The sequence below is a fragment of the Podarcis erhardii genome (assembly GCF_964252035.2).
Source record: "Podarcis erhardii genome assembly, chromosome: 2".
NCBI classification, from domain to species: Eukaryota; Metazoa; Chordata; class Lepidosauria; order Squamata; family Lacertidae; genus Podarcis; species Podarcis erhardii.
The window spans coordinates 852,352-874,349 of NC_138498.1; the positions used below are offsets into that span (position 1 = coordinate 852,352).

General features: G+C 43.1%; 1 protein-coding gene across 1 annotated transcript in view; it reads left to right on the top strand.

Moving 5' to 3' along the window:
- Window positions 1-21,998, top strand: part of MVB12A (multivesicular body subunit 12A) — a 29,620-nt gene that overhangs the window by 2,686 nt on the left and 4,936 nt on the right. The window contains exons 4-5 of the mRNA XM_081851893.1: window positions 5,627-5,753; window positions 5,840-5,956. Of these exons, the coding sequence (XP_081708019.1) occupies window positions 5,627-5,753; window positions 5,840-5,956 (244 nt within the window). The remainder of the gene's footprint in view (window positions 1-5,626; window positions 5,754-5,839; window positions 5,957-21,998) is intronic.

The window sequence follows — 21,998 nt, forward strand, 5'->3', positions numbered from 1 at the left end:
CTTTGACCAGGCATAGGCAAGCTCAGGCCCTCCAGATGTTTGGGATTACAATTCCCATCATCCCTGACCACTGGTCCTGCTAGCTAGGGATGATGGGAATTGTAGTCCCAAACATCTGGAGAGCTGGAGTTTGCCTATGCCTGCCTATGACTTATTACATAAGTGTGTGTTGCTGTTATAACAGTGTAGAACAAAACCTTTGTTGCTTCCCTCTGTGAAGGAGCCTTCCCAGACCTGCTGAAAGGCAGTTATTTAAACTGCTTTAAACAACATATTTGGACCTGGCCAATATGGCTAACTATTGCCCAGTCTCAAATCTTCCATTCTTGGGCAAGGTGATTGAGCGCATGGTTGCTGAACACCTCCAGGCACACCTGCAGGATGTGGACCATTTGGATCCCTTCCAGTTCGGATTCAGGCCTCATCATGGGACTGAAACCGCCTTGGTCGACGATCTCTGGCAGGCTAGGGACAAAGGTGAAAGCTGTTTCCTAGTTCTTCTGGTTTTCTGAGCGGCCTTTGATACCATTGACCATGACATCCTTCTGGACCATGTAGAGGAGTTTGGGGCACTGTTATACAGTGATTCCGCTCCTTCCTCCTGGGCCGTGTTCAGAAAGTGGTGGTGGGGAATGAGTGTTCAGACCTCTGGGCTCTCACTTGTGGGGTGCCTCAGGGTTCCGTCCTCTCCCCCATGCTTTTTAACATCTACATGCAGCCGCCGGGAGAGATTATCAGGGGGTTTGGGCTGGGTGTTCATCAATATGCGGATGATACCCAGCTCTACCTTTCTTTTAAATTTGAACCAGTGAAGGCGGTGAAGGTCCTGTGTGAGTGTCTGGAGGTGGTTGGAGGATGGATGGCGGCTAACAGATTGAGGTTAAATCCTGACAAGACAGAAGTACTGTTTTGCGGGAACAGGAGGCGGGCTGGTGTAGAGGACTCCCTGGTCCTGAATGGGGTAACTGTGCCCCTGAAGGACCAGGTGCGCAGCCTGAGAGTCATTCTGGACTCACAGCTGTCCACGGAAGCGCCCCATGCTATTCTTGTAAAGAAGCTGGTAAAATGCGGTCTTGACTATGCTACCACTCAGTGGATTTCTAACTGGCTGACTGACCAAACACAAAGGGTGCTCATCAATGGTTCCTCTTCATCCTGGAGAAGAGTGACTAGTGGGGTGCCACAGGGTTCTGTCTTGGGCCCGGTCTTATTCAACATCTTTATCAACGACTTGGATGATGGACTCAAGGGCATCCTGATCAAATTTGCAGATGACACCAAACTGGGAGGGGTGACTAACACCCCAGAGGACAGGATCACACTTCAAAACGACCTTGACAGATTAGAGAACTGGGCCAAAACAAACAAGATGAATTTTAACAGGGAGAAATGTAAAGTATTGTACTTGGGCAAAAAAAATGAGAGGCACAAATACAAGATGGGTGACACCTGGCTTGAGAGCAGTACATGTGAAAAGGATCTAGGAGTCTTGGTTGACCACAAGCTTGACATGAGCCAACAGTGTGACGCGGCAGCTAAAAAAGCCAATGCAATTCTGGGCTGCATCAATAGGAGTATTGCATCTAGATCAAGGGAAGTAATAGTGCCACTGTATTCTGCTCTGGTCAGACCTCACCTGGAGTGCTGTGTCCAGTTCTGGGCACCACAGTTCAAGAAGGACACTGACAAACTGGAACGGGTCCAGAAGAGGGCAACCAAAATGGTCAAAGGCCTGGAAACGATGCCTTATGAGGAACGGCTAAGGGAGCTGGGCATGTTTAGCCTGGAGAAGAGGAGGTTAAGGGGTGATATGATAGCCATGTTCAAATATATAAAAGGATGTCACATAGAGGAGGGAGAAAGGTTGTTTTCTGCTGCTCCAGAGAAGCGGACACGGAGCAATGGTTCCAAACTACAAGAAAGAAGATTCCACCTAAACATTAGGAAGAACTTGCTGACAGTAAGAGCTGTTCGACAGTGGAATTTGCTGCCAAGGAGTGTGGTAGAGTCTCCTTCTTTGGAGGTCTTTAAGCAGAGGCTTGACAACCATATGTCAGGAGTGCTCTGATGGTGTTTCCTGCTTGGCAGGGGGTTGGACTCGATGGCCCTTGTGGTCTCTTCCAACTCTATGATTCTGTGATTCTACGATTCTAGGTCAATTCTGTGTCCAGGGCAGTTGTCTTCCAGCTCCATCTGGTATGCAGGCTGAAACCCTATCTGCCCGCGGACTGTCTCACCAGAGTGGTGCATGCTCTAGTTATCTCCCGCTTGGACTACTGCAATGCGTTCTATGTGGGGCTACCTTTGAAGGTGACCCAGAAACTACAACTAATCCAGAATGTGGCAGCTAGACTGGTGACTGGGAGTGGCTGCCGAGATCATATAACACCGGTCTTGAAAGACCTACCGTATTTTTCGCTCTATAACACGCACCTGACCATAACACGCACATCGTTTTTAGAGGAGGAAAACAAGGGAAAAAACATTCTGAATGAAACAGTGGATGTATCATTTTTGGGCTTCATGCTGTGGCCACAGACATGTGATCTGATGGTGAATTTGGGGTGACCCAATGCCAAAATCCTGAGAATTCCTGTGGATCCATGCTTTGTAACCACGTTTTTGCACCATTGCAGCCCCAGGCAACAGTGGGTGCGTGATTTTTTTGGTGCAGGCTGTAGCCATGGACATGCTATGTGATCTGATGGTGAATTTGGGGTGACCCAATGCAAGGATCCTGAGAATCCCTGTGGATCCATGCTTTGTAACCACGTTTTTGCACCATTGCAGCCCCAGGCAACAGTGGGTGCGTGATTTTTTTGGTGCAGGCTGTAGCCATGGACATGCTATGTGATCTGATGGTGAATTTGGGGTGACCCAATGCAAAGATCCTGAGGATCCATGTGGATCCATGCTTTTTAACCACATTTTTGCACCATTGCAGCCCCAGGCAACAGTGGGGGCGTGATTTTGGGGGGGCAGGCTGTAGCCATGGACATGCTATGTGATCTGATGGTGAATTTGGGGTGACCCAATGCAAAGATCCTGAGGATCCATGTGGATCTATGCTTTGTAACCACATTTTAAGTGGGGAGCGAAGGAAAAACAAAGAAGGGACATGAGAGGGGTGTGCAGAGAAGCAGCTGGCTAACAATGCAGGAGAGGGATTTAACGGGTTGGAGGAAAGAAAGGCAAAAGTTTCCCCCCACCCAAGCCAGCCATCTCTCTCTCTCTCTCTCTCTCTCTCTCTCTCTCTCTCTCTCTCTCCCTCCCTCCCTCCCTCCCTCCCTCCCTCCCCCTCTCTCTCTCCCTCCCCCCTCCCTCCCTCCCTCCCCCTCTCTCTCTCCCTCCCCCCCTCTCTCTCCCTCTCCCTTCCCCCCCCTCTCTCCCTCTCCCCCAGCAGCACCGGAGCTTGCCTGGAGGGGAGGGGCTTTCCATGCTCTTTGTTCCGTTTCAGCAAACACAGCAACGAAACAGAGGAGGGTGGGCAGTAAGACCCTGAGGCAGAATGCAGGAAAGCAGCCGCTTCCTCTTTTCAGTTTTCCCTTTTCCTTGAAGCGTCTCGATGTGATTTTTGCCTGGTTTTTCGGCTCCAGGGACCACACATTCGCTCTATAACACGCACAGACATTTCCCCTTCCTTTTTAGGAGAAAAAATCTGCGTGTTATAGAGGGAAAAATACGGTACATTGACTCCCAGTACGTTTCTGAGCACATTTCAAAGTGTTGGTGCTGACCTTTAAAGCCCTAAATGGCCTTGGTCCAGTAGGAGCATCTCCACCTCCATCGTTCTGCCCGGAGACTGAGGTCCAGCTCCGAGGGCCTTCTGGCGGTTCCTTCGCAACGAGAAGCCAGGTTACAGGGAACCAGGCAGAGGGCCTTCTCGGTAGTGGCACCTGCCTTGTGGAACGCCCTCCCACCAGATGTCAAAGAGAAAAACAACTACCACACTTTTAGAAGGCAGCCCTGTTTAGGGAAGCTTTTAATGTTTAAGTGGCTTTCTGATTGTTGAGGCTATTTTTCTACATCTCTTTTTAAAGCTATTAAGACTTCTGTCTCTTAATAGCTTTGGTCACTTTAGCAATATCACAGCTTACGGCTTTGAGATAACAAAATTCCATTCCTGTGGATACAGTGTCAGCTAGCAAAGTAGCTTTTAATTTCTTAAACACATTTTTGTCAAAGGGGGGAAATCCACTTAAAGTTTCACAGAGGTTCCCCTTGTCTGTTTAAAACTTTCTCATTTCACACCATAAATCCTGCTTTTTGTCACTTTTTCTCAACGCCTTAAACTGTAGCTTTCTTTCCTTTATTATGAAAAGCAGTTAACTCACCAGGTGTCAGTTTTCACTGACAGACACAGAAACTCTTTTAGATTGTAAATTATCCCATTCTGAAGAAAATTAAGAAAGGGAGGCGTTTGTATGGCTTTGTAGTGTGGTTTGGGCAAGATGATGGTCCTCTGCTTCCAGTCACTTGACCCACAGGGCAGGAAAACAACCCTCTGGCAGAGAGGAAAAACTTTTCAAAGCAAGAGGGTAATCCCTTTATTTCAACTTTTTGGAGGGAAAGCTGCCAGCCAAATGTGCGTGCAATACCTATCTCCATAGGTAAGGAGCCAATGAAAGACTTTCAAACCACCATGATTCCTCCCTTGGAAGTCCATTCCTGTTACAGCTTTGGTTGGTCATTTAGTCCTTTTCTTGATCCTCCATGGGGGAACATTGTACTGCCTCTCATTTTTTAATTGGTCATGATGATAAGGGATAATGGAACAATTAACCTACTTCTTGAGGATATTTTTCTTTTTTGCCCTCGGTCACAGATGAACTTTACACATGTAAATGGGAACCAAATCATTTTCTCATGTGCCACTTGGCCTTGTGACTGGGACAAGGCAGAACTGTGCAAGTTTGTTCAGCTTAGTTTTGACTCATATGTAGCTGCCCAAACTCAAAACTACTGCATTTGTGAACCTATTATTTATTTAACAATATTTGAATACTGTTTCCTTAGGCTAAGTGGCTCCTATACCTGCTGAGGCAGAAGATGCTATAAAGATAGTTGATCATAATCTTTGTATATTTCTTTATAAACCCTAATAAAAATGTATTTATTTATTTTAAATAATCTAAAAGAAGACACACAGGAAAAGGGAGGAAGAATGTTCATCTCATAATCGAGATATATCAAAAGTTAGGTCTGAGGACTGAATCTGTTCTAAGTTTATTTTGTAATTATTGAAAGTAACCGATTTCCAGCAGATTAAATTACTACAGCATGTTTACCCATGAGCAGGTATTTCAGGCATCATAAAACTAGCCAAGCACTGTTCTGCGAGAAAGCAAACGGAGCCTGATTTTTCTGATCCTGGAATCTGTGGCTCTTGTCTTAACTGTGAGAACAAATATGGAAAAACACCTGCTCCACATAAGAACAGTGTTCAAAAAAAATCGAGTCGTAATTGAATCTCTCTCTGTGGGGAAGGACTTCTATATGCTATTTGCATGTTCTTTTGCCTTCCCCTCCACCTTTGGATGCATAAGCCCATCTAAGGAAGGCAAGGTGTTGGTGTTATTCTGATGTCATTTGGGTGTAATCTCCTCTTCCTGCTTCCCTGCTGCAGAAACCTCCCTCTCCAAGAAGAAGAGACTGTGCGTCAAGCTGATTCCATTGACTGCAGCTGAAACAGCTGTGTTTGACATCTTGCTGAGTAGCAAAAATAAAGTGATCCCAAATTATATGCGGATAGGGTGAGGCACTCAATCTATAGTCATTGTTCTCATGTTGTAGCTCCTGGGAGACATGCTTTTGTTCTAACCATATTCTTCTCATCTAGGGAAATGAGTGGATTTGCACTTTGGTGTAAAAAGGAGCACATTCTCAAGCCCAAGCCCCTTCCCAAGCCACGGAAAGTGAGCCTAGAAATGAAGCGCCTTTCATTAGAACCAGATGGGTAAGTTTTGGACTTGCTGTAAATTATGTCCAACTTTTGTCACAAGCACATCATTCTTGATGTTATGTGAGCCACCATGATTTCCCATCTTCACTGGGATAGGCTCTATCCTATAGAAAGTAAAACGCTAGGCCAGATTCTTGAACCATCCAAATGCCAATTGTTCTCACCTGCTTTTCTCAGTTTTAACGTTCATTCACAAAAAGAGATTAACTAAGTTGCCAGACCAGATTGCCACCTGTTGGTTCAGGGTGTTTGAGCTTTCGGTACATGCGTTCCAGCTCCCAGGCTTCTGTGGGAGGCAAATTGCTGGTGAGGATAAGCATGAACTGTGGGGCAGAGAGCCTGTTACCTCTGTCCCCTTTATTTGCATAGGGTGGGCAGTAGATGGAAATTTTACCAGCACCATAACAACTGTCTTAATGTTTCTAAAATTGGATGTATGTCTTCTTTTATTAACAACAAAAAATAATCTCTGGAAGGAGAGGTGTAGCTGTTAATCTAGTTTTGTGTGTAAACTGAATTGAAACCCCTAATTTACCCATCTTACCATTACAGCTGTCCTGAATCTTTGCCAATAAGTACATGGTACCACTGAATTAGTGGGGCAGACCAGTGACCAATGCTATTTGTAATCCTTTTTTAAGTAGAGCTGATTTATGGTGGTAGAGGCAGGACTATGATGATGCTGATGGTGATAATATTTATGTAACCCGTCTGGCTGGGTTTCCCAACATTGGCTTTTCATCCCACTTTAGCTTATTGACTAAAAATAGTTGGGTGCACTTAGCTTCTGCCCTTATAAATTTATACCCCCGTTTCATTTTGCATTATTACTTTGTTTTTGTTTTTTATAATATTTTTATTAAGTTTTCAACAAAAGTAACAAAAAATAAAAACAAAACACAAACAGGAACAAATGCAATAACATCCATAAACAAAGAAAATTATACATAAAACCATATCAATTCCATAAAGTAGGATTCTCTGAATCCCCTGCCTTCCCTCCCCCCATTCCTCGTTCGCTACATTTCTTATCAACTATATTTCATTTCTACTCCAATTTTTTTCTAGCCTCAAATTTCCCATACTATTTCTAAAATTACAAGTGTTCTTAAAATCCTGACAATGTATTTATCAGTTTACAATACTTTTGCAAATACATAATAAACATTTCCCATTATTTTTTAAATTTCCTGTCATCTTGATTTCTGAAGCTTTCCAGTTAGTTTCGCCATTTCAGCATAATCTATTAACTCGGTTTGCCACTCTTCTTTAGATGGGACTGCTTCTTCTTTCCATCTTTGGGCTAACAGCATTTGAGCAGCCTTTCATAGCATACATAAACAATTTTTTTCTGATCTTTTGAAATTTCTGCTCCGACAATACCTAGAATCATAGAGTTGGAATAGACCACAAGGGCCATCGAGTCCAACCCCCTGCCAAGCAGGAAACACCATCAGAGCACTCCTGACATATGGTTGTCAAGCCTCTGCTTAATAGAAAGGCTTCTGGTTTTTTTTAATAAAGGTTATTCTAAACATTTTTTTTCATTTCATTATATATCATTTCCCCCAAATTTTTAACCTTCCTACATTCCCACCACATATGATAAAACGTACCCTCTTTTTCTTTACATTTCCAACACTTATTAGATCCTGTTCTTTTCATTGCATATTAACAACCAATCTTATAAATGGTTCTATTATTCCTCAGAAGGGACACGGGTGGCACTGTGGGTTAAACCACAGAGCCTAGGACTTGCCGATCTGAAGGTCGGCGGTTCGAATCCCCCCGATGGGGTGAGCTCCCGTTGCCCGGTCCCTGCTCCTGCCAACCTAGCAGTTCGAAAGCATGTCAAAGTGCAAGTAGGGAAGGTAAACGGTGTTTCCGTGCGCTGCTCTGGTTCACCAGAAGCGGCTTAGTCCTGCAGGCCACATGACCCAGAAGCTGTACGCTGGCTCCCTCGGCCAGTAAAGCAAGATGAGTGCCGCAACCCCAGAGTCGGCCACGACTGGACCTAATGGTCAGGGGTCCCTTTACCTTTTTATTATTTCAGATACCTTCTGAGCTCTGCTTCTTGGTGACCAGCCACTCTCAAAATGGCGAAGGCGCCCTTCCCTTCGCTTTCCCGCTCTTTTTCTTTTTTCTTTTTTTAAAAATAATATTTATTAAAGTTTCAAAAAAGTTACAAGAATAAGGGAAAAAAAGAAAAAAAGAAAAAAAATACAAAATACAGAAAAGTAAAAACAATTAAAAACAAATCAACCTTTCCATGTCTTGTCTTTCATTTGCTTGTTTCCCTGACCTCCTCACACCTCCCTTTTTTGTATTCTAGTTCAATTAGCGATTTCAGCAAATCCTTTCCATTTTTGCTTTTATCTTAATAATTTATCTTAATATATTATAACTTTACATTCTCACCTATTAACAATCCATTTTTACATACTCCTTTGTAACATTACTGCTAAAACCACATAACTTCATTCCAACATCCTTCTAACATTCCTTAATTTTACAATGTTTCTGTAGATAGTCTTTAAATTTCTTCCAATCTTCTTCTACCGACTCTTCTCCCAGGTCTCGGATTCTGCCAGTCATTTCAGCCAGTTCCATGTACTCCATCACCTTCATCTGCCATTCTTCCCGGGTGGGTAGATCTTGTGTCTTCCAATACTTTGTGATGAGTATTCTTGCTGCTGTTGTGGCATACATAAAAAAAGTTCTATCCTTCTTTGACACCAATTGGCCGACCATGCCCAGGAGAAAGGCCTCTGGTTTCTTCAAAAAGGTATATTTAAATACCTTTTTCATTTCATTATAAATCATCTCCCAGAAAGCCTTAATCCTTGGGCACGTCCACCAAAGGTGAAAGAATGTACCTTCAGTCTCTTTACATTTCCAACATTTATTATCAGGCAAATGATATATTTTTGCAAGCTTGACTGGTGTCATGTACCACCTGTATATCATTTTCATAATATTCTCTCTTAAGGCATTACATGCCGTAAACTTCATACCTGTGGTCCATAACTGTTCCCAGTCAGCCAGCATAATGTTGTGTCCCACATCTTGTGCCCATTTTATCATAGCAGATTTCACCATTTCATCCTGAGTGTTCCATTTCAACAGCAAGTTATACATTCTTGACAAAGTCTTAGTTTTGGGATCTAACAGTTCTGTTTCCAATTTAGATTTTTCTACCTGGAAAGCAATTTTCTTGTCCAAATTGTATGCCTCCATTATTTGATAATAATGAAGCCAATCTCGCACTTTGTTTTTTAGTTTTTCAAAGCTCTGCAATTTTAATTTATCTCCCTCTTGTTCCAAAATTTCCCAATATTTCAGCCATTTGGCCTCCATACTGAGCTTTTTCTGAGCCTTCGCTTCCATCGGTGACAACCACCTTGGGGTTTTATTTTCAAGTAGGTCTTGAAAATATCTTGTCCAGACATTAAACAATGCTTTCCTGACAATATGGTTTTTAAATGCTTTATGTGCTTTGACCTTGTCATACCACAGATATGCATGCCACCCAAATACATTTTCAATTCAATTCAAAATCCTTTATTAGGCATAGCACACCACACATTGACAAACAACATATACAAACTGTATAAAATACGGGTACAGCAAACACAATTTATCCTAGTCCTATTCTTAACTCCCAGAAATTAATCAATGTACATGAATAATATAATACAATTTAATATGAAATAAAAATACAACACAGCAACGTCACCTACCATTAGAAACCACTAAGTCTCTCTATCATGGCCCATTCTTTCATCATGGACAGCTCTCAAAAATTCGGCCACTATCAAAGTAATTTGATCATCGCCGTCCGCCAACATGTCCTGGACCGTTGGTTGAGTACAAATCTGTTTTTTAAATTTTAGGGCCTCATATAATTGTATTCTGGCATAACTACCAAAATCACAGGAGAAGAATATATGCTCTAGAGTATCGAGTTCTTTTTTCCTGCATTTGCAGAGACGCTCAGAATCTGGGATAGCTAGATATCTTCCTTTCACTACCACCGAGGGAAACATGTTAAATCTGGCTAACATAAACAGCCTACGCGATTCATGATTCTTCAGATTTGTCATGTCATGTCATGGAAATCTCTACGCAAAGGGAGATTTAAGTGAATGGGAGAGCAGGTGCTGTGCTTTGCAACCTCAAGCATGGCGAGAGCACTTTTTTCTGTAAGAGTCTTCCTAATAATTTCCCATGTATCTTTGGGACCAGAGATTTCAAAGTCAGTTAGAATGAGCCCTATAGAATCCAGTTTTCTCTTACATATCAGTGATAGATTGTAGATTGCACTATCACTTAAAAGATCGTAAAGTAGAGAATTAGGGAGAATTAGGCTCTATAATGGAGGAAGATCCAATATTTCAAAGTCCTCAGCCATGCTCTAACTGATAAAGGCAATGTTCCCAGCTCACAACATATTGTTTCATATTTTACTGAGTTTGCAAGTCCTAATAATGACCTCAGAAGGGAAGCATGAAATTTATCCAACCTCTTGAGGTCGCCTGAGATCCACACTGGTGTGCCGTAAAGAAGTTGGGCACACAGTTTCATATCAATCACTTGCAATACAGCTGGGATGAATCTGTTTCCTACTTGAGAAAAAAAATAGGATTTTATATGGTTGGCTGTCACTTTGGCCTTAGCTATAGCAGCACATACATGTGTATTCCAATTCATATTATTTTTGAATGTTATTCCCAGATAATTGAAGTGCTTAACTTCCTGTATTAGATGTCCATTAATTATACATCCTTTTGGGTTCCCTCTCTTTCTGAATTGCTTAATCTTTGTCTTATCATAATTAATTTTGAGATTATTAAGAGAGCAGTAGTTTGAGAAACTCTTATTTTTTTTAAACCCAAAACAGAGAGTGAAATAATTACAGCATCATCTGCATAAAGTAGTAGAGAGAGTGGGCAATTTAACAGAAGAAATTAAAATTTCTAAAGGTACCAGACAGGGTTGCCCGCTATCACCACTATTATTCATAATGGTCCTTGAGGTTTTTTTGGATTCAATAAGGAAAAACGAAAGCATAAAGGGGGTGACAGTAGGCCAAAACCAATATAAAGTTAAAGCCTTTGCTGATGACTTAGTTCTGATGGTGGAAGAACCGATGGAGACTGCAGCTGAGATACTGGAGGAAATTGAAAAATTTGGAGAGGTGGCAGGTTTTATAATAAACAGGAAGAAAACCAAAATTATAGCCAAAAATATGGAAAAAACAATGATGGAAGTATTGCAACAACAAACGGGTATTGAAATTGCTAAAAAGGTGAAATATTTGGGAATATGGTTAACTCCAAAAAATATTGATCTGTTCCAAAACAACTACGTCCCGGTGTGGAATGGAATTAAGAAGGACCTGGAGGTATGGAGAAGACTAAAACTATCCCTCTGGGGTAGAATCTCAATGATCAAGATGTCAGTGCTACCAAAGATGTTATTTCTATTTCAGATGATACCAATATTAAAAGGAGCGGCGATCTTTAAAGAATGGCAAAGGATGATCTCAAGATATGTCTGGCAGGGCAAAAAGCCGAGAATCAAATATAAATTATTAACAGATGCAAAAGAAAGAGGAGGCTTTGCCCTGCCAGATTTGAAGTTATATTATGAAGCATCATGTCTTTGCTGGTTAAAAGAATGGATTAAACTTAAAAATACAAAGCTCCTGGATTTGGAAGGATTTGATAGCAGATTTGGATGGCACGCGCACCTTTGGAAAGAAAAGAAAAAGGGTTATAAATCATTTGAAAATCATATCTTCCGGAGATCGTTATTGGAAGTTTGGGACAGATACAAAAATATATTAGAAATGGGGGTCCCACATTGGCTATCCCCATTAGAGGTTATAGGTGTCAAAAAAATTAATATGAGAAGTGACTGGATTACCTATGGAGATTTGGTGGTGAAGGAAGGGGGGAAGTGGAGATTAAAACCATACGAACAAGTAAAAGAACATGTTTATGATTGGTTGCACTACTATCAAATAAGTGAAATGTTTAAAAAGGATGTGAAAGGAAAAGGGTACAAAGAAAAAGACTCAAAATTTCAAACAGAAATTGTCAATAATGATTGTAAGATAATTTCCAAAATGTATAAAATTCTGTTGGAATGGCATACAATGGATGAGGAAGTAAAAGTGGTCATGATTCAATGGGCCAAAGATTTAGGTTATAACATAGAAATGGATGATTGGCAAAGAATATGGAATGAAAACCTGAAGTTTACAGCATGTGTCACATTGAAAGAAAATGTTATGAAGATGGTATATAGGTGGTATATGACACCAGTAAAATTAGCAAAAATGTACAAAACTTATAACAAATGTTGGAGATGTAAGGAGAAAGAAGGTACATTCATGCATATGTGGTGGGATTGTAAGAAAGTAAGGGGGTTCTGGGAGATGATATATAATGAACTAAAGAAAATGCTAAAATATACAGTGGTGCCTCGCAAGACGAAATTAATTCGTTCCGCAAGTCTCTTCGTCTTGCGAGTTTTTCATCTTGCGATGCACGGTTTTCCATAGGAATGCATTGAAAATCAATTAATGCGTTCCTATGGAAACCGCCTTCCCCCGACCTCTTCTGGCGGGCGGCATTTTAAAATCGCCCGGGACAGCGGAGGACTTCTCCGCTGTCCGGGCGATTTAAAAGCCCCTGGGAAGGCAAGCAGGGGGGACAAAGACTTTTGCCCCCCCGCCTGCCTTCAGAAGAGGTCCAGGACAGGCTTCGCGGACCTCTCCGCAAGCAGCGGGAGCGCTCCTTGCGGAGAGTTGCCAGCGCGCCCAGGCTTCGCGGCCCCGCCGCCCGGCTTCGGGACAGCGTTCCGATGCCAGGCGGCGGGGGGAGGCTTTCTCGCCCCGCCGCCCGGCATCGGGACGATGCCCCGAAGCCGGGCGGCGGGGGGAGGCGTTCCTGCCCCGCCGCCCGGCATCGGGACGATGCCCCGAAGCCAGGCGGCGGGGGGAGGCTTTCCCGCCCCGAAGCCGGGCGGCGGGGGGAGGCGTTCCCGCCCCGCCGCTCGGCTTCGGGACATCGTTCCGATGCCGGGCGGCGGGGGGAGACTTTCCCGCCCCGCCGCTCGGCTTCGGGACATCGTTCCGATGCCGGGCGGCGGGGGGAGACTTTCCCGCCCCGCCGCTCGGCTTCGGGACATCGTTCCGATGCCGGGCGGCGGGGGGAGACTTTCCCGCCCCGCCGCTCGGCTTCGGGACATCGTTCCGAAGCCCGGCGGCGGGGGGAGACTTTCCCGCCCCGCCGCTCGGCTTCGGGACATCGTTCCGATGCCGGGCGGCGGGGGGAGACTTTCCCGCCCCGCCGCTCGGCTTCGGGACATCGTTCCGATGCCGGGCAGCGGGGGGAGACTTTCCCGCCCCGCCGCTCGGCTTCGGGACATCGTTCCGAAGCCCGGCGGCGGGAGGAGGTGTCCCCGCTCCGCCGCCAGGCTTCGGAGGAGGTCCGAGGACAGCGGGGAAGACGAGCTGCGCTTCCCCACTGTCCCGGAGATTTCCCTATGGGCTGTCGTCTTGCGTAGCAAGCCCATAGGGAAATTCGTCTTGCGAAGCGCCTCCAAAACGGAAAACCCTTTCGTCTAGCGGGTTTTCCGTCTTGCGAGGCGTTCGTCTTGCGGGGCACCACTGTAGCTTTGTTAAGAAACCAGAAACCTTTCTGCTGGGAATAACAAGAATGGACATAAATAGGAGAGACTGTAAACTTTTTCAGTATGCAATCACCGCAGCAAGAACACTGTTGGCCCAAAAATGGAAACAAGAAGAAGTACCGACTTTGGAAGAATGGAGGACAAAATTAACAGACTATGCAGAACTGGATAAATTAACTGGGAAAATCAGATTCCAAAAGGATCACAGGTTTTTTGAGGACTGGGGAAAATTTACGGAGTATTTGAAAACTGTATGTGAGGACTGTACAACGCTAGTGTGCTTTAAAGAAGCTTTGTGAAAATACAAGGAATATTGTTAGAAAGCAAATAAGGACAGAAATATAGTATTTAATGGCAATATTAAAATTAAGGAATGTGAAGATAGGATTTGAACTACGAATGATTGTCAGAGAAGTTGAGGGAGGTCCAATAAGCTAAAATATGTGATGTGTAAATGGATATGATTGGAGTTTTTCATGGAAAAAATTTTAATAAAAAAAAAAATTATGGAGAGAGTGGGCAATTGTTTAAATAAGGAGTATGAGTGGTTGCGTTTTGAAGGAATAATGGTAGGTCAGATAAAAAAAGATTAAATAGGGTAGCCTTGCCTAACTCCACGATTATTCAGAATAGGACCTGCAAGTCTACCATCTTTTGACATATATTTGGTTATTAGAATGTAAACTTTGAATGAGTGTAAGTAAATATGGGTCAATACCAAGGTGTTCTAGTTTAGTCCATAGTTTGTTGCGGTCAACCGAATCAAAGGCACTTTTTAAATCCACAAATGCCACAAAGAGTTTCCGTTTATTTCTCATGACATATTTATCCACAAGATGACTTAACACTAGACACTGGTCAAGAGTTGACGAGCCTGCCTTAAAACCAGCCTGCTCTTTACCAGGTAGGCCTTTTGTCAGCATTCATTCTTCCAATTTAATAAGCAGAGATTTGGCATAGATTTTGCTTATGCATGGTAGCAAACTTATAGGTCTGTAATTCTCTTGGCAATTCCTATCACCTTTTTAAAAAATTGGTACCACTATTGAGTTGTTCCACGACTTAGGTACAAGGGCTGATTGATAGATAGAATTAAAAAGCGGCACAAGTTTAATGGCCCACCATTCTATATCTAATCTCAACAGGTCTATTGGGATGCCATCCATACCCGGTGATTTCCCTTGCTTAAACGAAAAGATTATCCTTTTCATCTCCTCAACAGTAATTTGAAATTGTGTGGTTTTTGCCAAAGAAACTTTAAAATTTTCCTTTTTACAAACTTGGTGATCATAAAAAACAGCAGTAAAATGTGAAATCCAAACCTCATCGCTTATATTAGGGAACTCAGTGGTATCTTTTATTGAGAGAAGTGACCAAAAAGTTTTAGTATCTTTAATTTCTAATGCAGTAACAATTTTAGACCATTTCGCTAGTGCAAACTCAGATTTTTTTTCCAGGAGCATGTTCTTAAAAGCATTTTTCATTTCAAAATAAGTCTTCCAGAGACCTTGAAAGTTGGTAATGTAGGCTTCTTTTAGACAAGTTCTAAGTTCTTTCTTATAGTTAATACAGAATCACAGAATCACAGAATCATAGAGTTGGAAGAGACCACAAGGGCCATCGAGTCCAACTCCCTGCCAAGCAGGAAACACCATCAGAGTACTCCTGACATATGGTCGTCAAGCCTCTGCTTAAAGACCTCCAAAGAAGGAGACTCCACCACACTCCTTGGCAGCAAATTCCACTGTCGAACAGCTCTCACTGTCAGGAAGTTCTTCCTAATGTTTAGGTGGAATCTTCTTTCTTGTAGTTTGGAACCATTGCTCCGTGTCCGCTTCTCTGGAGCAGCAGAAAACAACCTTTCTCCCTCCTCTATGTGACATCCTTTTATATATTTGAACATGGCTATCATATCACCCCTTAACCTCCTCTTCTCCAGGCTAAACATGCCCAGCTCCCTTAGCCGTTCCTCATAAGGCATCATTTCCAGGCCTTTGACCATTTTGGTTGCTCTCCTCTGGACACGTTCCAGTTTGTCAGTGTCCTTCTTGAACTGTGGTGCCCAGAACTGGACACAGTACTCCAGGTGAGGTCTGACCAGAGCAGAATATAGTGGCACTATTACTTCCCTTGATCTAGATGCTATACTCCTATTGATGCAGCCCAGAATTGCATTGGCTTTTTTAGCTGCCGCATCACACTGTTGGCTCATGTCAAGCTTGTGGTCAACCAAGACTCCTAGATCCTTTTCACATGTACTGCTCTCAAGCCAGGTGTCACCCATCTTGTATTTGTGCCTCTCATTTTTTTTGCCCAAGTGCAATACTTTACATTTCTCCCTGTTAAAATTCATCTTGTTTGTTTTGGCCCAGTTCTCTAATCTGTCAAGGTCGTTTTGAAGTGTGATCCTGTCCTCTGGGGTGTTAGCCACCCCTCCCAGTTTGGTGTCATCTGCAAATTTGATCAGGATGCCCTTGAGTCCATCATCCAAGTCGTTGATAAAGATGTTGAATAAGACCGGGCCCAAGACAGAACCCTGTGGCACCCCACTAGTCACTCTTCTCCAGGATGAAGAGGAACCATTGATGAGCACCCTTTGGGTTCGGTCAGTCAGCCAGTTACAAATCCACTGAGTGGTAGCATAGTCAAGTCCGCATTTTACCAGCTTCTTTACGAGAATATCATGGGGCACCTTGTCAAATGCCTTGCTGAAATCAAGGTAGACTACATCCACTGCGTTCCCTTCATCTACCAGGTTTGTAATTCTGTCAAAAAACGAGATCAGGTTAGTCTGACATGACTTATTTTTCAGAAATCCATGCTGACTATTGGTGATCACGGTATTCCTTTCTAGGTGCTCACAGACTGTTTGCTTAGTGATCTGCTCCAGAATCTTCCCTGGTATTGATGTCAGACTGACTGGGCGGTAATTATTTGGGTCCTCTCTTTTCCCCTTTTTGAAAATAGGGACAACATTTGCCCTCCTCCAGTCTGCCGGGACTTCGCCTGTTCTCCAGGAATTCTCAAAGATGACTGCCAGTAGTTCTGAGATCACATCTGCCAGTTCTTTTAATACTCTTGGATGCAGTTCATCTGGCCCTGGCTATCTAAAATAGCCAAGTATTCTTGTACTATCTCCTTAGTTATTCTGGGCTGTGTTTCCTCTGCTGAATCATTTGCTCCAAATTCTTCAGGTCGGGCATAGTTTTCTTTATCGGAGAAGACTGAGGCAAAGAAGGCATTGAGGAGTTCAGCCCTTTCTGTATCCCCAGTTTGCATTTCACCATCTTCTCCTCTGAGTGACCCCACTGTTTCTTTGTTCTTCCTTTTGCTACGAACATACCCATAAAAGCCTTTTTTGTTGCTTTTAACCTCTCTAGCAAGCCTGAGTTCATTCTGTGCTTTAGCTTTTCTGACTTTGTGTCTACACATGCTGGCTATTTGTTTGAATTCCTCTTTGGTGGTTTCCCCCCTTTTCCATTTTTTGTACACATCCTTTTTTAATCTTAACTCAGTTAAAAGTTCTTTAGATAGCCACCCTGGCTTCTTTAGGCACCTTCCATGTTTCCGTCTCATTGGTATTGCCTGAAGTTGTGCTTTTACTATCTCCCTCTTAAGAAACTCCCAGCCATCATGAACTCCCTTTCCTTTTAGTATTACTGTCCATGGGATCTCACCCAGCACTTTCCTAAGTTTTATGAAGTCGGCTTTCTTAAAGTCAAGAAATTGAGTCCTAGTATGCTTGGCTGCTCCTTTCCGCTGTATAGTAAACTTCAGAAGAGCATGATCACTCGCGCCTAATGATCCTTCCACTTCTACCCCACTAACCAGGTCATCAACATTGGTTAGGACCAGATCTAAAATAGCTGTTCCTCTTGTTGCTTCTCCCACTTTCTGGACAACGAAGTTGTCTGCAAGGCCAGTGAGGAATCTGTTTGACCTTATGCTCTTGGCTGAGTTTGACATCCAACAAATATCCGGGTAATTGAAGTCCCCCATTACTACTGTCTCCCTTCCTTTTGCATGCTTGGCCATCTGTTCCAGGAAGGCATCATCTATGTCCTCCATTTGGCTTGGGGATCTATAGTAAACTCCCACAATGAGGTCCCTGTTATTCTTCTCTCCCTTAATTTTGACCCAAATGCTCTCACTTTGGCTTTGAGGTTCTAAATCTTGGATCTCTTCACAGGTATACACATCCCTGACATATAATGCCACGCCTCCTCCTTTCTTGTCTGGTCTGTTTCTCTGAAATAGATTGTATCCCTCCATTATTACATTCCAGTCGTGGGACTTATCCCACCAGGTTTCAGTGATGCCTATTATGTCATATTTAGTTTGCTGTACCAAGAGCTCAAGCTCATCTTGTTTATTACCCATGCTTTGCGCATTAGTGTACAGACATTGAAGTCCATTAATCATTCCCCTGTGTCTCTTATTTAAGGAGTTTTTCCTCCCATCACTAGGTCTGCGTGCTGTTTGCTCAATTCGGTCTATGACATTTGGATGATCATCAATTGATAGACTCCTACCTTCAGGAGCACTGTCTTCCTCCCCCACTTTAGTCAGTTTAAAGCCCTCCTGATGAGGTTTCTGAGATTTTTGGCCAAAACATTCCTCCCAACCGTTGTGAGGTGCAGCCCATCTCTTGCCAGAAGTCCATCTTCAAGAAACTGCAGTCCGTGATCTAAGAATCCAAACCGTTCCTGTTTACACCATTTGCGAAGCCAGCTGTTCACTTCCACTATTTTTCTCTCTCTCCCTGGGCCACGTCGTTCAACTGGGAGGACAGATGAGATGACAATTTGTGCATTTAATTGCTTCAATTTCCTGCCCAGAGCCCCATAGTCTCTTTTGATCTTCTGGAGGCTATTGCTTGCAGTGTCATTGGTTCCCACATGAACCAAGAGGAAGGGGTATTTGTCAGTGGGTTTTATGATTCCTTGCAGTCGTTCAGTTACATCTTGGATCTTAGCCCCGGGGAGACAGCACACTTCCCGAGACATTTTGTCAGGCCCACAGATCACTGCTTCTGTTCCCCTCAGTAGGGAATCCCCTATCACCACTACACGCCTCCTCTTAGGTTTGGTCGGGGTTCTTCCGTGAGCTGTCCATTCCAAGGTCGCCTGCACATTCCCTGAGGACTGACTTTGCTGTTCGTCTTCATATACCTGATCGACTGTAATGAGGGAGAGATCCTCAAATGGAGTCTGCTCTTCGTCTTCCATGCTAGGGGAGAGGACCTCAAAGCGATTGTGTATTTCTAAACAATCAGAGCGAACCCTGGGCCTCCTACTTCTTTGAGTCACGTTTCTCCATATATCTGGCTCCTGTGTTGGTGAACTAGCCTCCTTCTCGGGGGAGTCCCCTGTCTCCTCCTTGGTGGAGACGGTGTGCTCTGTTGCTTCCAAGAAGAGCTCCAGCTCTCTAATTCTTTGGAGCGTAGCCACACGTTCCTCCAGTTGCTGGACTTTGTCTTTTAAGAGGGCAATCAACATGCAATTGCTGCAGGTAAAGCTGCCTGCAACCTTTGGCAAGATGGCAAACATTGTGCAGGAACCGCAGGCGACTGCAGCTGTTCCCTCACTCTCCATCTTGAGAACGTGTCGTTGGGGGTGGCTACAGCGGTCCTCCATCATAAGAAGCGTGCAGACAGGACAAATAACTCCCCCCCAAAAAAACCCCTAGGTCTCCCCCAACAAACGTTTGAGACTAGCTCCCCTAAATCTAAAAGATGGATCAAACCGCGCGCTGCTAGGTGTGCGCCGCTGCCCTGCAAGCTCTGATACAATCTTTATCGAACCAGTTATACTTATTTAAAGGTTTGTTGCTGGACTGAGAGTCTAAAAAAGAAGAAAATAATTCCTGGATAGTCTTATAGTAACAATCATTATCCTCCAAGGGCAACAAATTTTGGTTAGCCACAGGTTCCGGGAGAACTGGGTTATTTTCAAATACTGCTAATAGATCCTCCCTATTTTTATCACTTATATAAATTCTTTTGGCATAAATAGTCTTATCAATACTAATAGGAGGTCTAATATCATTATTTCTAGGATTCCTGTACATCTCTAAAACTATTGGGAAATGGTCACTCTCTGAGCGAGGTACAACTGTAAAAGAGGCAATTTCATTTAACATTTCAACGGAAACTAGAGAATAGTCGATGACGCTCCTACCCCTTTTGGAGCTAAAAGTAAAATTTCCTGGAATATCCGGCCACATTGAGCCATTCAAAAATGAGAGGTTCAATTCTAAAACCAATTGTAGAAGTTTTCCTCCCGCTTTACTAATAATGATGTCCTTAGAATTCCTCCCTATTCTTCAGCTAGATTTGAGCCATAGCGTTTATAGAGAGCTGTATTGTCTGATCCAATTCGAGCATTGGTGTCTCCCATTACAATCAGGGGAATATTTGGAAATTTACTACGTATTAAATACAACTCTTCAGAGACCAAATTCCAACCATAATCTGGTCTGATTTCCAACTCTATGGGAGGAAAATATATATTTAAAAGAAAAATTTCCCTGTATACAATAGTAAGTGATAACAGTTGTGCATACTGTCCAATATTTCTGGTATAATTAATTTTAAGGTTAGAAGACTGTTTAATACCACAGATCAAACCAGCTTTAGGGCGACCTTTTGTTGACATTTTAGTAGCGGGTAAATTATAGGTAATAAAATTAGGAATATTTAAAGGTTTAAGAGACCAGGTTTCCTGCAGAAGTATTATATCATAAGGTTCAAGAAAATTTATAAAATCAGGATCAGCTAGTTTACTTGAAAGTCCAGCTACATTCCAGGACATAATAGAAAGAGTTTGGAGAGAACTTTGATTTAAGGGTGCTAGTGAGGTATGCGTGGTGCATTCCGAATGTCACACCAAATTCCTCTGGTTCTTACTATTATTCCTTTCAGCGGGATCATATAGTTCAGATGCTAATTCAATGATATTTAAAGATGTATTCAGTATGCTCACATTTGAGGAGGGTGGAATGCTAGGGTTGCAACCTGGCGCACCCATGCTGGGCACTTTATTTGGGGAGCCCAATTCAGTCTCATTTAATTCTCTCATTTTATCCCAAGCTAATGTAGTGACCAGTTTTGCCTCTGAGATGGATTGCATGCGAGCTGGGTTATGGGAGGGGCGTTTCAGCTCCAGGATCTGAGAGGATGGATTCATCTCCGCAGCAACCACTAGACCTGGGGTAACAGAGGGTTTCTCGGCCCATAAATCCAGCTCATGACGATAGAGGCATGAAGCCTGATCTGAGACATACTCAGATATGTTTTGATTATGTAGTCCCGGTTGGTCCTTCATCAGATTTGTCAAGCAAGAGCGAAGGTTATTCAGTCTATAAAGTATTTTGTTCTGAGTTTCTTGGGGTAGTGCGCAGTAGGAGTAAATTAAATTATTTTCAAAACTTTCGAACCCGTTACCTTGGCTCGCCTCATATAAAGTCCCGGGCGAGTCTGGTCTTTGAAGATCATTAATAAGTAACTCACCCAAATACATTATTGAAACCTTCTAAGTCCAAAATGTCTGTGTTTTCAAGAAGCAGCCATTCTCTCAGCCAGCAAAATGCGGCTGATTCATAATAAAGTTTGAGGTCTGGCAGGGCAAATCCACCTCTTTCTTTTGCATCCGTTAATATTTTAAATTTTATTCTGGGCTTCTTGCCCTGCCAGACGAATCTAGAAATATCTCTCTGCCACTTCTTGAAACAGTCCATTTTATCCAAAATTTGCAGTGTTTGAAACAAAAACAACATTCTTGGCAATACATTCATTTTTATCGCAGCAATACGGCCTAGCAGTGAAAGCTTCAAGTTTGACCATATTTCTAAGTCTTTTTTCACTTCCGTCCAGCATTTTTCATAGTTATCTTTAAATAAATTCACATTCTTAGCTGTCATATTAACCCCCAGGTATTTCACTTTCTTGACCAATGTTAAACCTGTCTCCTTCTGAAACCTCTCTCTCTCAATCACTGTTAGATTTTTCTCTAAAACCTTAGTTTTTAACTTATTTAACTTAAAACCTGCAACCCGACCAAATTCTTGAATCAGTTCCAATACTCTTTTAGTACTAGATTCTGGCTCCTGTAGTGTCAATACTAAGTTGCTTTCCCGCTCTTTTTCCTACCCTCCTGGCTAGAGCTGGCTTGTATCTCCCCTCCTCCCAATCTGAGCTAGAACTGAACCCTTGCCTTTCCTGGGAACAGCCGGTCCCTCCCTGTTCCTGTTGCTCTCTTCTGTTAGATTCACTGCTCTCCTCCCCCCCTTGGGGAAAACATTCTCCCTCTGGGAAACTGGAAACTTCTAACTCTAA